Source organism: Hydra viridissima, unplaced genomic scaffold (assembly GCF_058129835.1).
Source record: "Hydra viridissima isolate aposymbiotic clone 2 unplaced genomic scaffold, HvirCarnegie_v1 scaffold_12, whole genome shotgun sequence".
In the NCBI taxonomy this organism is placed as follows: Eukaryota; Metazoa; Cnidaria; class Hydrozoa; order Anthoathecata; family Hydridae; genus Hydra; species Hydra viridissima.
In genome coordinates, this window is record NW_028324311.1 from 12,482,709 (window position 1) to 12,496,573 (window position 13,865).

Sequence of the window (13,865 nt, forward strand, 5' to 3'; positions counted from 1 at the left end):
ACTAGAGAATTGTTCAACATTTTGAAGTAATTTTTTCACAAAACATCAATTATGAAATCTTATTCGTTTACATATATTTATGAACCGTTTTCATTCCGATTTTTTAGCCAGTTTATCAAGATTAATTCGATTTTTGACTAAAAAGATTAAAAAAAACCCGACAGTTTTTCATATTTAAAGATCTAACTCTTATATATTAGTTTAACTTTTTCAAGGGTTACACCTTTTGTCTCCTACTTAAGTTTTTTCTATTTTTTTTACTTAACATGAAAATATAAGCATTTTATAAATAGAAGTAAAAAAACTCCAGGTGTTCCATTCCTTTCAATTGCAGAATGAAGGTTCTGATACTAAAATATGTGTGGGTATGAAAGTAACCGCTTTTTAAAAAGTTATCAATTTCATGGTTTCATGGTTTAATGATACTTTCTTGATTTCCTTTTTTTTAAAATTCTTTTCTAAAATTCTTTTCTAAAACATTTAACAATCAACATAAAGATTCGTTATTTTAATAATTAGTTTAGTTTAAGATAAACACTATTTATTATAGAGATCATCTATTATCAAATTCTTTTAATTATACATTCAATTAAAAACTATGTAATAAGTTATTGAAAAATATAGTTAAGATTTTCATTCTTAACATGTCTCAGCAATCATGTGCATCATTTAATATTTACAACAATCCTTCAAGAGCGTCACTATGCATCACTGAGCAGAAATAAGTATTAAGATACATTTTTTAAGGAAAACAAAAAAATTTGGCAAAATCGAGTCAATTTGAGGCCAATTGACGAAGTTCTTCTTCAAACAAAAGTTAGGGATTCTTATGTTTTAACTTTTCTCACAATTATTTTCATTTTTGTCAACATAAAAGAACGTACTGTGTTGATTATGTGAAAAGACCTCAGGAATATCAGATAGGCTGCATCCAGCATTTTTTTCTAAATTGTACATTATTAAAATTAAATGATACCATTAAATATCTATATTTAAATAAATACATAGTTTTCTCCAATATTTACCTGAAGAACAGTGACCAACAGAAACATTTTGTTCTGGCTTGTACACTTCCTGCATTTTGTTCTTCTTGCAGTAAATAAAAATAAAAATTAGCTGTATCCCTTGTACTTTTGGCAAAAGAAGTTAAACGTGCATGACTTACTCGTGCACTTTGGTTGGTCTTGTTACTGGTTTAAATGGCACTCTCAGACAAAGAACCCATTGGATACTTATAATACTTAATAAAAGAAATGCCATGAATTACCATCTTATGCATAGACTCGGTGACATTGGAGTGGCCTTTAAAAACTGATTATTAGAAATGAGACCAAACAGACGTTCAAATTTCTGCTTGAAAATTCTTTATGTGTGGTCTTGTGGTCGTACAATTCCTATAAATAGCTTAATCATTCTGGTATCCAAATTAAAATTTTTTCCAGTCAGAGCAGAATTTGTTTTTTTTGTTTTTTTGATTTTCTTTTTTTTCAATAAGTTTATGAGTGTTCTTGGTAGATTTTCTTTTCCTTGTTTCACTTCTGGGAGTTTTGAAGCAGTATTGAAGACCCACTCCATGCTGCGTATCCACCACCATTAATTGTGGTGTACATAGTTTACTAACTTGAACTTATAAACAAAAGTGTTGTTATGTAGTCTAAACTAAATATTCTTTACAAGCAAAATTTCATTTAGTAAATGTTCAAATTTCTCTAGAATAAAAGCAGTTTCTTTTGCAAAACAAAAGATAAGATGATGGATAACATTTAGACTGTTTAGATTGCAACTTTTCCATATTTTCCACTTCAAATCGTCAACACGACAAACACTATACTTTACACAGTGCGATCATCCACACCTCTCTTTATAGTTGCTGCATTTTGAATCTCAGATTTGTCACTTAGATCATCACCTCCTACCTTATAAATAATATGTATGTTATCGTGTTCCTTCAGAGCTAAACCTTTAAAATTGTCTTTATCCTTAGAAAGATACTCAAACACTCTTTAAAAATATGCATTGGGGGAACACATGTATTGAAAGTTGACCAATAGTTCAAGTACCCATTTTAATAATTTATAAAAGCTATCGAAAGCTAAAACGTAATCAAATGAAAACTTAAAACGAGAGTCCTGAGACTGAATCTTCATATGCCATATTTTATTGAACTGCAGATTTCCATTTACTACACAGAATTTAGCCGGTTTTTGAATAAAACTCACAATAGTAAAAAATGATTTTAAAACAGGTGGTCACAGATGTCGTCTGAATATTTTTGCATGGCAATAAAGTCAATTCGCAGTAGCTATATTTTATTCAAAAAAACGAGGCAACCTCATGTGACCACGTGCTCAAATTAATTTTTAAGAAATCAAAAAAGCAACAAAAAATACAACGCAAAAACCTTTTTTTTTTTTTTTCTATTTTATCTTTGCATTCAATTAAATATACGATTATTTTAAATTTGCATGGATATAATGTCGAAATCGAACACTTATCTTTTTACTTTAAAAGTATTTTAACAAAAATGGGAGTTTTTTAAACCTTGAAAAAACCCTTTAAATATCAAAAATTTTAAAAAACTGAAAAAGACTTTTTTTTTTTTTTTTTTTTAAATAAATCAGAAACTGAATGCAAAAAAAAAACCTCAAAAAGTTTAAATATGAAATATCACTAAAAAATATATACAAAATCTTAATTCCGCTTAGCGATGCATAGTGCGTCAGCGATGAATTTGCACGCAATCCGCTTTTTATCTGAGGGTTTTATATTAGTTTTACATTAGTTTTATATTAGTTTTACATTAGTTTTACATTAGTTTTACATTAGTTTTACATTAGTTTTATATTAGTTTTATATTTGTTTTATTTTAGTTTTATACTAGTTTTATATTAGTTTTTATATTTATTATATTAGTGAGACAAAAATATTTAAGTTACCATTAGTTACCATTATTAGTTACCATCATTAGTTAAATAATTGATAAAATAAACTTAAAATAATAATCTGATAAAAAGTAAGTTTTGCTTCGAGCATACTAAATCATATATTATTTATATTGAGCATTATATTAAATCATATATTATTTTATATTGAGCATTACATTAAGTTATATATTATTTTATATTGTGCTTGCATATCGTATAAAGTAACTTGAACTACGAACTTTTTCTCAGGGGAGTTTAAAATTGAATCTCTTAAATGCTACACCCCGCCCCATTCCCACCCCCACCCCCTGTAATTATTGATCCCAGGCAATAATCTTAGTAACAGTTTCGGCAAGGAAAGAGGAATCATTCAAATGAATTAACTGCAAATATCATGATGAAATTGGTTATATGATCTTCCAACATTCATTCCTCCTTATGAAACTTAAGATATACTTTCATAATAACGAAAAAGGTCAACATAAAAAAAACATAAAAAAACTGAAATTGTTCGAAAAGGAGACAACACAACGGAAACCTTTTCTTAACATTATACAAAATTAAAATGTTGATGATATATGTAATTGGCAGTTACATTTCGATTGCTCACAATTATACGTTTCCTAAGGTTCTCGGTGTCTTAAAGTAAATAAAAAAAAAAAAAAAAAATTAACAATTAAAACTAATACAAAATGCATGAGTTAGCTTTTACTCGTAAATGTAGAATTTTAAAAAATTCGGTATAAATCTTTTTCATTTTCTTTTCGTCTCCGGGTAAGACTAACGCAATTATAATCCGGTCAAGAGTTTTTCTTTCGTCTTTTGTAGAAAGCTGGAATGTTTTCATTTCCTCTGTGTTAATATATCTTTTGAGCGGTATTTTTTGGTTTGAGCAGCTTTTGTTAACTCTTTCGATTGCCATTTCCAGCAACTTTTCTATTTCAACACTTTTTAATAAATCATCGCTCAGAAAACCGCAGAATTCTTTTTCTATTTTCTGATACACAATCACTATCTTACCGAAGCTCATCTTAAAACTGATCTTGTTATTAGCACTATGAAGTTCAATCTCGTCAACAAATTTTTAGTACTGTTACAGCGGCCTCGGCTTCTTGCTATTTATATAAAGATCTGACATATTTGAAAAACCGCACGTTAAATACACGCGAAAGTTCAAACCCCCGTGAAACAAATCTCAAAAATCGTTTAGTTTCACGTTGCTTAACACCGGGATGCAGGATCTGTTTATAAGACTTAAGCACGAAAAACGAATTTAAAATTTAATCGTTCTCTCCATAGAAACCACCCAATGACAGACTGCAGTTTTATCAATTTAGAAAGCTCCTAATTTAGATGTAAAGAATACAGGTGCTTTTAAAAATTGAGAATCTTGCACAGACAAAATATACGATTCTCTCTATCTGTGTCATTTCTTAGAAATGTGTGACTCTCTATATCTGTATCAATTCTTAGAAATTTTTTTTTTATTTTTAAAAAGAATATAAAATGTTCCATCGTCCACATCACATTTGCTGACAAACTTTCAAAAGTAATATGAAAATGTAAATATAAACAAATGTAAATATAAACAGTTGTAAATATAAACAAATGTAAATATAAACAAATGTGAATATGTAAAAGTGTAAAAATTTTCAGGTTTAAGTCATTCGTAAAAGATAATTGAGTTTTATTTTATTTTACTGATATATATGCAACTTTATTTTTTAAAAAACATTACAAGCGTATTATGTACAAATAAATGATATGGTTCGTATTATGGTTGATGCGGGTAAAAACGACGCATTTTCACAAAGTTTCATTTCACAAACGCTAGAAAATTTTATCAAACTCAGTTTAATAATGTTTAATAGCTTTTTTGTATTGTCTTTCATATAGATGATTTGAACTAAAAGCCATCCATTTCAAACAATTATTGTAAGTTTAATCCATTAGTTTTAGCCCTTAAATCAGCTAAACAGTTCATAACTAAAAACATAAAATTCATAAAAACAGGGTTCATAATTCGTATTCATATCTCAATTAAATAAATAGTTTAAAGTTTTTCAGATATTATTTCTAGATTTACAAAAAATCAAAAATTTATTTTCAAGATTATTATTTTTTTTTTTTCTTGCTCTTCAAATTAAAAATTTAGTTCAAAATGAATTAAAAACGTAAAAACTCAATGCCATTACAAAGTTATTATCAATGATATATATTAACTAGATGTTTAAATTCACAAAAATTCCGTAGGAAAAAGTGAAGCAAGTTTTTAAAGTTTTTAATGCCGGTAGCCGTTTTATTTAAACTGACAATAATACATTTTTGCTTTGCTTTGATTTATCATTCCGTCATTTCAGATTGGCAAAACAAACCTGGGCTAGCAAAAAATTTGCTTCACTGCGGAAGCGCGAGTTAAATATCAAGTTAATATATATCATTGATTATTACACCTGGATTACAACATTGATATTACACCTGGATTACAACCTGATGGCTGTCCAAAGATCTCCGACTCGATGTTCTCAATTTCAATAAACTTTTTTTTCAGTCTTTATTGTCTAATTCCTTTAGATTTAAAAGATGTCTGCTCAGTTGTTACTTGTGAAGTTGTGTCAATCTTCCTACTTTGATCTTATCAAGGACTAATTCCTCAAAGCTTTTATCAAAATTGAAGAGTCAGTGCTGGTAACCATACTTTATAGACCAGTGCTTGTAATTTTGGGACAATGATTTTGCAATTATCCCACAAACATTGTGAGATTTCGCAGTTTATCGATTTTTATCGGCAACGATAGAAAATCGCTGGTCAAATTTAAAATACAGACGGTAATTTAAAATACAGACGGTAGTTATCAAACCGCACGTTTTTGAATAAGGGTTTAAAGCAAGTGCGTTAAACTGCGTGATAATCTAAGCTGTTTGAAAATCAGAGATACCTGGTTTTCAAACAGTTTAGAAATTTGATCAGTTGAAACAGTTAGAAATCTGGTTTTTAAACAGTTAGAGATTTTCAAACAGTTTAGATATTTGAAATGTGTTTCCAAAACCAAAGATATGTTATTGGTTTTGGAAACTCATTTCAAAATTCAATTTTTTCTTTTAAAGGGAAAGTTGTGAAGTTACGAACCCCAGTTTAACCCACAAAACTTGAGGAGCTATTTTTAGCTGACTATGCTACGTAATTTATAGACGTGTAGCTTTCTTTTTTTTGTTTTCTTTTTTTTTCCCCCTTTCGAAAGTAGATCATTTGCAATGAAGCAATCGCAAAGTTTTTATATTAAAACTTACAAATACTCATGCTGTGAACTTTCCTAACAAAATAGAATCTCATTTTCTCAAGGAAAATGAGAAATGGCTAAATACTGAATTTTATGCACCTGTCAAAACCATTTTTTCAACAATTTCTTCTTCTGACACACTACCAGTTACTGATTTTCAAGAATGCTATAAAAAAACTTAGCGTTTTAGCAACCTTCAACATATTTTCTTTTCAAACAAATTAAATTTTACTGCGAAGATTTACTGAAAATAACAGAGAAAAAAAATTAAGAAAACATACGTGAATGAAAGCTATTGCTCAAAATCACGCTTTGAGGAAATGAATCACTGTCAATAATTCTAAATTCAAACTTAACCGAAGCTGCATATTAACTTTACAGGAAAGATACAATTGCAAATAGTCCATCTGTACCCATCACAACTTTAAATTGAAAATATTTTGGTACTGTTATTAAAATGTGAGCGTAAAGTGGGCTGGAAAATGTACGTAAAAACTGTCCGAATTTCTTTAATTTAATGCAATTAGTAACTGGCACTAAAGCTTTTAAGCGTTTTAAAATTTAAACTCCAGGGAGAGAGTACAGACTTTTTTTTTGTCTTTTTGGAAACAAAAACTGCCTCAACCCAGTGGATTTGGGGTGCTTTTCCTAGGGAAGTGAGAGAGAGGAACACAGCATTGATAAGTATTTCTCATCTGTACTAATGATGCTTTGTTTATATTCAACGGTAGAAACGTAAAGCCTACCAATAATAAAATCAACTTTTAAAAATTTTACGCTCGTTTTTTGTGGTTTCAATAAAATTTCGTTTGGCAACATTTTTCTATGCTTTATAAATTTTTTTTTTGAATTTTTATTTGATTCAAAACTAACAAATATTCAAAACTTCATTTGACTACCGATAAGAAAATATTTTTTCCCGAGTGACGTCTTCGTTTACTGATCTAAACAAAAATGTATAAATATATTTAAATAGAAATTTCTTGCTGGTAAATAAAATTCACGCGTGTTGTAGAATATTATAGAACATTTTAAATAATAAAAATAAATAATTGTATTTAGCGGGTTTTCTTCAAATTTTAACCAAAATGAAAGAATGTTACATTGAGAGAACACAGATTTTCAAAGAAAAAAATGAAAAAGCCATCTTTTTTTTATGAGAGATGCTTAGTTACCTGCAGCATTTATTTACATAAAATGGTTTAGAAACGTTTTCAAAATTGTTCTATCGTTTGAGAAATCGAGTTAAACAGTATTTTTACATTTATGTTGTAAACAAAGGATGGATATAAATATTTTCAAAACAAAACTCAAAAATTTTCAAAAGGAAAGTATTTCACTGAAGAATTATCTAAAAACTCGGATTAGGTGAAAAAGTTAAATCCTACTAGACCACCCTCTTTAGCAACCCCAAAAATGTAAAATTTATCAAAAACACTACGGTGAAAAATCCGAGTCCAATAAAAAGTCTTAAAATAAAAAATTATTAAAAATTACTTTCATAAATTATTAAAAAAGAAGCTGGATTGAAATTCCTATTACAATCAACGGTTCCACGCGCCACATATAAATTTTGTATTAAGCCGCTGTTTAAAAGAAAACTTTACATTGTCAACGTTTAAGCTTTAAATTTGAAAAATAGTTAATTGCGATATTTATATTCTATGCTGCTAAAGATTTCTCGATGGATATCATCAAACATGCTCATTTCAATACTCAATATGTGGCAATGTTGTACCTGTGCACTGTTTAGCTGTTCCTTAAAAGAGACAAGTTACATTTGAAAAATTTAGCTGTTCCTTAAAAGAGACAAGTTACATTTGAAAAATTTAGCTGTTCCTTAAAAGAGACAAGTTACATTTGAAAAATTGTAAAACTGCGTTATAGAACTGATGGTCTGCAAAATCGCTTATATGCATTTCATCCATGGAAAAGATCTTTTTGAGTGTCTAACATGCAAACAAGCTGTCAATCAAGAAGCAGCAAACAAAAACAGAAAAAGACAAAATACATAAAATAACGTCAAAAAAAAGACAAAATACATAAAATAACGTCAAAAATTCAAGATGCCCATTTGCAAATGAAGTTCAATTTGCTGAAATTACTGGAATTAACAAAGAACTAACTATATAAACAGCATAATACTACCATCTGTATTAAATGGACATAAATTAATATAAAATTGATGTTGTTGTTATTTTGTAAAAATGTTTCTGAATATTCATTTTTCAATATTCAATATTCATATTTATACCTAGACGCTGCAGATTGCAATAATATTATGATAAATAACATTATTGCAATAGTAGAATATCCGCCAAGGTAGTAAAAAAAAGTAGTACATCCTTCCAGGTAGTAAAAAAAATAGTCAATAACAATTACGGTGATGATTCTAATGCAATAATACGTCAATGCAAAATTATTCAATGCAAATTTACGTTTTCAAAGAAAGTTTCTTTGGAAACTTCAAACTTTAGCAAAAGTTCTAATAATTAAAATGATATACTTTGGTACTAATTTTTGTACAATATGAAGCTGGAAAACTATGAAATCAACTACGAGACTATGAAATAAACTATGAAAGTTTAAACATGTACAACATCACAACGACAAAGCCTCCCAACTCGCATTATAATAATGTAGCCTCTCAACTGATATCACAATAGTTAAGGCTCGCAAATATTAGCTATTTTACATGTCTGCAGTAAAGGTTCTTATCATCCTAAATCCCTAAGAGTAAAGGTAGAAAATCTAAGTTTGCATCAAGTGTGGTAAGCTAAAAATCTATACACATAACATTAAGTTTACTTCAAGCAGTCAACAAAAGCCAAGTTAAACAATTAAAGTACTATTCTTGTTTCAAGCAATCTTTTGGTCATTTGATCTTAAACACTTTTCGCAATAAATTACAGCTTAAGAATATTTTATCTGCAGGTATCAAATAGGTATCATATAGTTATCATATGTAGTTTCAGAAACATGTTTAGCGATCTTGATCTCATCTTTGAGGGTTTTAAAACTTGATTTTTGGATTTTTTGGATCTAAGAGTAAAGAATTTTTGTCAAACAGACTTATATCGGAATTTCTTGGAAAACAAAGCTGTACAATGAATCAAAGGTTCAGCTGAAAAATAATATGCTCCTCTCTAAAAGATATATTAAAAACCATACTAGATAAGATATACTAAAAACTGGAGCCTTTATCCAAATATTTTTAACATAATAATTTGTATTTTTTAACGCCATAAGGGAGATTAGATCTGCATTCTTAAACATTTGTTCAGCAACTGATCTGCATGCATTTTAGGACTTTTAACTTGTATGTTTCTTCTAAACCCATGTTACTTCAAGGTGGATTTAAAGACTGAATGTCTAAAGGTGGCAGTCTAAAGAAGCCTGTCGGAGACCGTTGAAAGGTGAAGTATAAAACAGAATGTTTCGAGGATTTACTGAGATTAGTTTACTTGGTGGAAGGTCAAAGTATTTCCTAACTTTTTCTTTTGACATGGATTAAGGATGACTTTTTTCTTGCAGAGGAAAGATGCTAAGGGTATTTGGGAATTATTAATAACCGCTATAAGCTTTTCGAATCATTTTGAAAAGGTTTTTTGACTTTAAATTTGAATATATTTCTATCATTTGAAAATAAAACTTTACCAGATAAAAATAAACGCACAAAAAAAACAAAAAAAAAAACAGGATTTATCGAAGTTTAACAGACTTTAAAATTGCAAATAAAGTTTACTATAAAAATGTTAAGCAAGGCTTGTTGTTTACATATTGATAAAAAAAAAAAAGAAAAAGAAAAAAAAGAAAAGACTTATGCAAAACGGTGAATAATAAAAATTTAAATTTAGAAAAAATCAGTGAATTTTTAATTAAAAAAAATTGTAAAAACTTTTAAATAATTTAATCGAGGTATGAGTTTTCATGAAAATTAATTTTAAATGGTTCGAGCTTAGTTTTGAAAGATCAATTAAGTAATCAATCGTTCTATATTTATATCTTACATTTATATCTTATATTTATATTGTGCGCATAATATATTTGCAATTAGGCTTGAGGTTAGATGTTCGTTAGGTTCCTACATTTTTCATAAATTTTTTTTCATAAACAAGGATAACTTGAGCAAGATTGAACAGAAGTAGGATAAATCTGAAAAGAAAATTTTGAAATATTTAAAACAAACATTATTTCAACTTCATCTTTAGAATAAGACTGATAACACTGTGACGTATGATGCACACACTTGACGTAGAAGACGTTTTTGATGATGACATCCGGAAACTTTTACAGAAAATTTGGAATCTATAACCGAATGTCCGAGCTGCCCGCCTATTGTTACGGATAATATCAAATTTTCTCCGAAAATGTAATACTTTTCGAAGAAAAAAATTAAAAATGATGCCAGAATTTTCAAAAAGACTAAAAAATTATTTTTAATCCTTAAAGTTTGCCATGTATAAACAGTGTCGAGGTAGAGTTCAGTTTGTTTTTAATCAAAATGTTATTTCAATATTAAACGATGAACCTGGTTCATTGGTAGGAATGAAACTTTATGCATTGGCATTTTAACATAACATTAACTTCATACACTTCACATGCGCAACTTTAGTTTCAGTTCTTATGTGATATTTGTGGTACAAGCATTACTCTAAACAAAGTAATATTTCCAGAAACCAATGCTGCGTTACGGACTGATCTTTCATTTGATGACATGATTAACATAAAGATCATCATACTGAATCCTGTCCGCTAAAACCTTTAAAAGTTGGATGTGTCACTCAATTTGGTTTAGACTACATGCACCTTGTTTGTTTAGGTGTAATGCGACGGTTATTACTTTACTGGATAGGACCTATAGGTCCCTATAATGTCAGACTTCCACCAAGAACTGTTTTTAAGCAAAGGAAATTTGTAGCAAAGGAATTTTCGAGACGCCCACGTTCTGTTGATGAATTGCTGCGTTGAAAAGCAACTGAATTTAGATTGTTTCTTCTGTACATTGGGCCTGTTGTTTTACAAGATATTTTAGCTCAAATTTTACTAAACCATTTTTTGCTTTTAACAGTAGCTATAACAATACTAATAAATCCTCAACAAGCATATGAACACGCATTTGTAATAGAAGGGGAAAGCCTATATGGATGAGATTTTTTAGCGTATAATGTTCATTCATGAATTCATTTAGCAGATGATGTGAAAAGACTTGGACCTCTAGATAACTTTAGGAGTTTTCCCAATGAGAATATGCTAGAAAAAATCAAAAAGTTACTTAGAAAACCACAGTTTCCGTGGCAACAAATTGCTCGTAGACCAGGAGAAAAATCATATTGTGTGACTTATACTTTACCATGAGAAGAGGTTAAACGAAAAACTGAGCACAACAGTGGACCATCATTGACAGCTTATATTGGTGCAAAAGAATACAAAATGGTGTGCTTGAAGAAATGGACCATAACTATAAGCAAAGAAAACAACTGCATTTTATTAAATGATGGAAATTTAGTGTTAGTGAAGAATATATTAAAAAAAAGTAATGATATTATTTTAGTATGCTCTAGTTTCACCAATATAGCTGATGTATTTATTTATCAATTGTCATCATCAAAATTAGGGATTTGTAAAGTAAGTAATCAAACAGCTGACTTAATTGCATTACTTGTTTACTACTCAAACATTACTTATCTCAACTAAACAGTTTTCTTAATAAATTATCATAAAAATATAGAAAAATAGAAAAGCGGCGAAAATTTCTAAGGTTTTATTATAAACATCTGTGCGTAGCGAATAGCCAGGATTTTATGTAAAGAAATCGTATTGACAAAACTTTTTTTTTTTAGGATTGTAGGCGTAATTATTATGTAATAGAAAACAAACAAAACACAAGCAGAACCTAATCTTATACATAAAATTATCAATACTTCAAAGTCAATATGAGAAAAGCAGTTCTCGGCCGCTTTATAATTGAAATTGAAAAATTCTCGAACCGACGCTCATTTTTAAGGTTTGAAAGAGCTCAATTGTTGTAAAGCATGAAAATCCATATGGAATCTAAACTATTACTTCTTTTTCTTGTTTAATATTATCATTAACAACCAGAACATCAAGAAAACCTTCAAGTCAATAAAAAATGGAGATTTATAAAATTACACTATCAACGATAGCTTTGCTAGCCACTCTGCTCAATATTCAGGCATTGTTTTTTTTATGCAAAAAAAAATCTAAGAACAATTATTTAATTTTGTGCATCAACTTGTCAATGAGCGACTTAATTCAAGGCGCCTTTGGTTTTACAGTACAAATTTTCTATATGACAGTTCTGAAAACCGCTAAAGATTTGTGCAAACTATCAGCATTTTTTGTCTTTTTCCCTGGCTTAACATCAATCTCATTACTAACATCAATTACTCTAACAAGATTGCTTTGGCTAACAACGCCTTTTTTAACTAGAAGACACGGAAACACATTGCTGTTTAAAATTATTGGACCGCTTTCTTGGATTTATGCTTTAATTTGGTCTATTTTACCTTTGATTGGAGTATCTTCATATACTTTGGATTCAACGCGTAATCGCTGCTCAATTAAATGGCTACCAACCACCAGCACAGAGAAATCTTACATCATATCGCTAATAGTATTCTGCTATATTGTACCTGTTTTTATAATAACCACTTCATCAATTTTCATGGAAAACCTGATTCACAGGAAATTGAATCAATCTTCTCGCGCTTTGGGTTTGAAAAAAACTGGACAGAGACTTTATAGATCAAGAGAAGACAAGGCGAAGCTATCCATCAGACTTTTGTCTTTGTCATTTATAGCTTGCTGGACACCATACGCTGTTATTGGAGTGTTATCATCTTTTACAAGAGTTGAGCTGCCCAATTACATATACGACACAAGTGCTTTATTAGCAAAATTATCCAGCGTCGTAAACCCAATAATTATTTATTGGAAGGGAGATTTGTTGAAGAATTTAAACAGCGCGTACTTAAAAACTAAATCAACTCTTATCTCATCTCTTAAAAGAAAGTAAGTTAAAACGCTCTGATGAAAATTTATTACATTTGGATTTTAAACGAAGAGCTCTCAGCTCTTTTTTACCCCGGAAATTTTTTGTAGGACGCACAAATCAGGATCTTTAAAGAACATTCTTGCGGTTTTTTAAATTGTGAGTGAAATTTGTATCCTTCAGATTGTGAATTAAGAAAAAGCTCACTTCTTTTTACAATGTTCAAGTAACAAGAGTTATAAGCTAGACGGACAAAAATATTTTGTTCAACGATTTGATTGCTATGATACGATCAATAACAATTTGTTGCTTTATTGATTACTTGTGCATTTTTGATTTTTTAAAAGTTTTAGAGAACTTTTATATTAAAAATCTTAAATACGAAAGAAATAAATGCATTTTAAAAAGAGCTTATTTTTTTTTGTTAAACTTAACAAATTTCCACAAAAAAAATAAAAAATGAAAACTCAATTTAAGACAAATTACATTATAAAATTTTCAGAATAAGAAAATTTAAAAAAGCATACAGGTGCTAACTATAACTTAGGTGACAATGCAAGATTAACAAAATTAAAATTATTATTTACTCAGTGCAATAATCATTGGATGAATCGCTGACATATTTACAAACCGACGAAGGGGATT

At 29.0% G+C, this 13,865-nt stretch overlaps 1 protein-coding gene across 1 annotated transcript; it reads left to right on the plus strand.

Moving 5' to 3' along the window:
* Positions 1 to 12,135: 12,135 nt before the first annotated feature.
* Positions 12,136 to 13,629, plus strand: LOC149881335 (melanopsin-like). The gene has a single exon (XM_090069228.1). It carries the CDS (start codon positions 12,339 to 12,341, stop codon positions 13,242 to 13,244), a length of 906 nt encoding a protein of 301 aa, XP_089925354.1. The 5' UTR covers positions 12,136 to 12,338; the 3' UTR covers positions 13,245 to 13,629.
* Positions 13,630 to 13,865: the final 236 nt, after the last annotated feature.

Coding starts and splice junctions, on each gene's coding strand:
- LOC149881335 (XM_090069228.1), top strand. CDS start 12,339: ATGGAGATTTATAAAATTACACTATCAACGATAGCTTTGCTAGCCACT.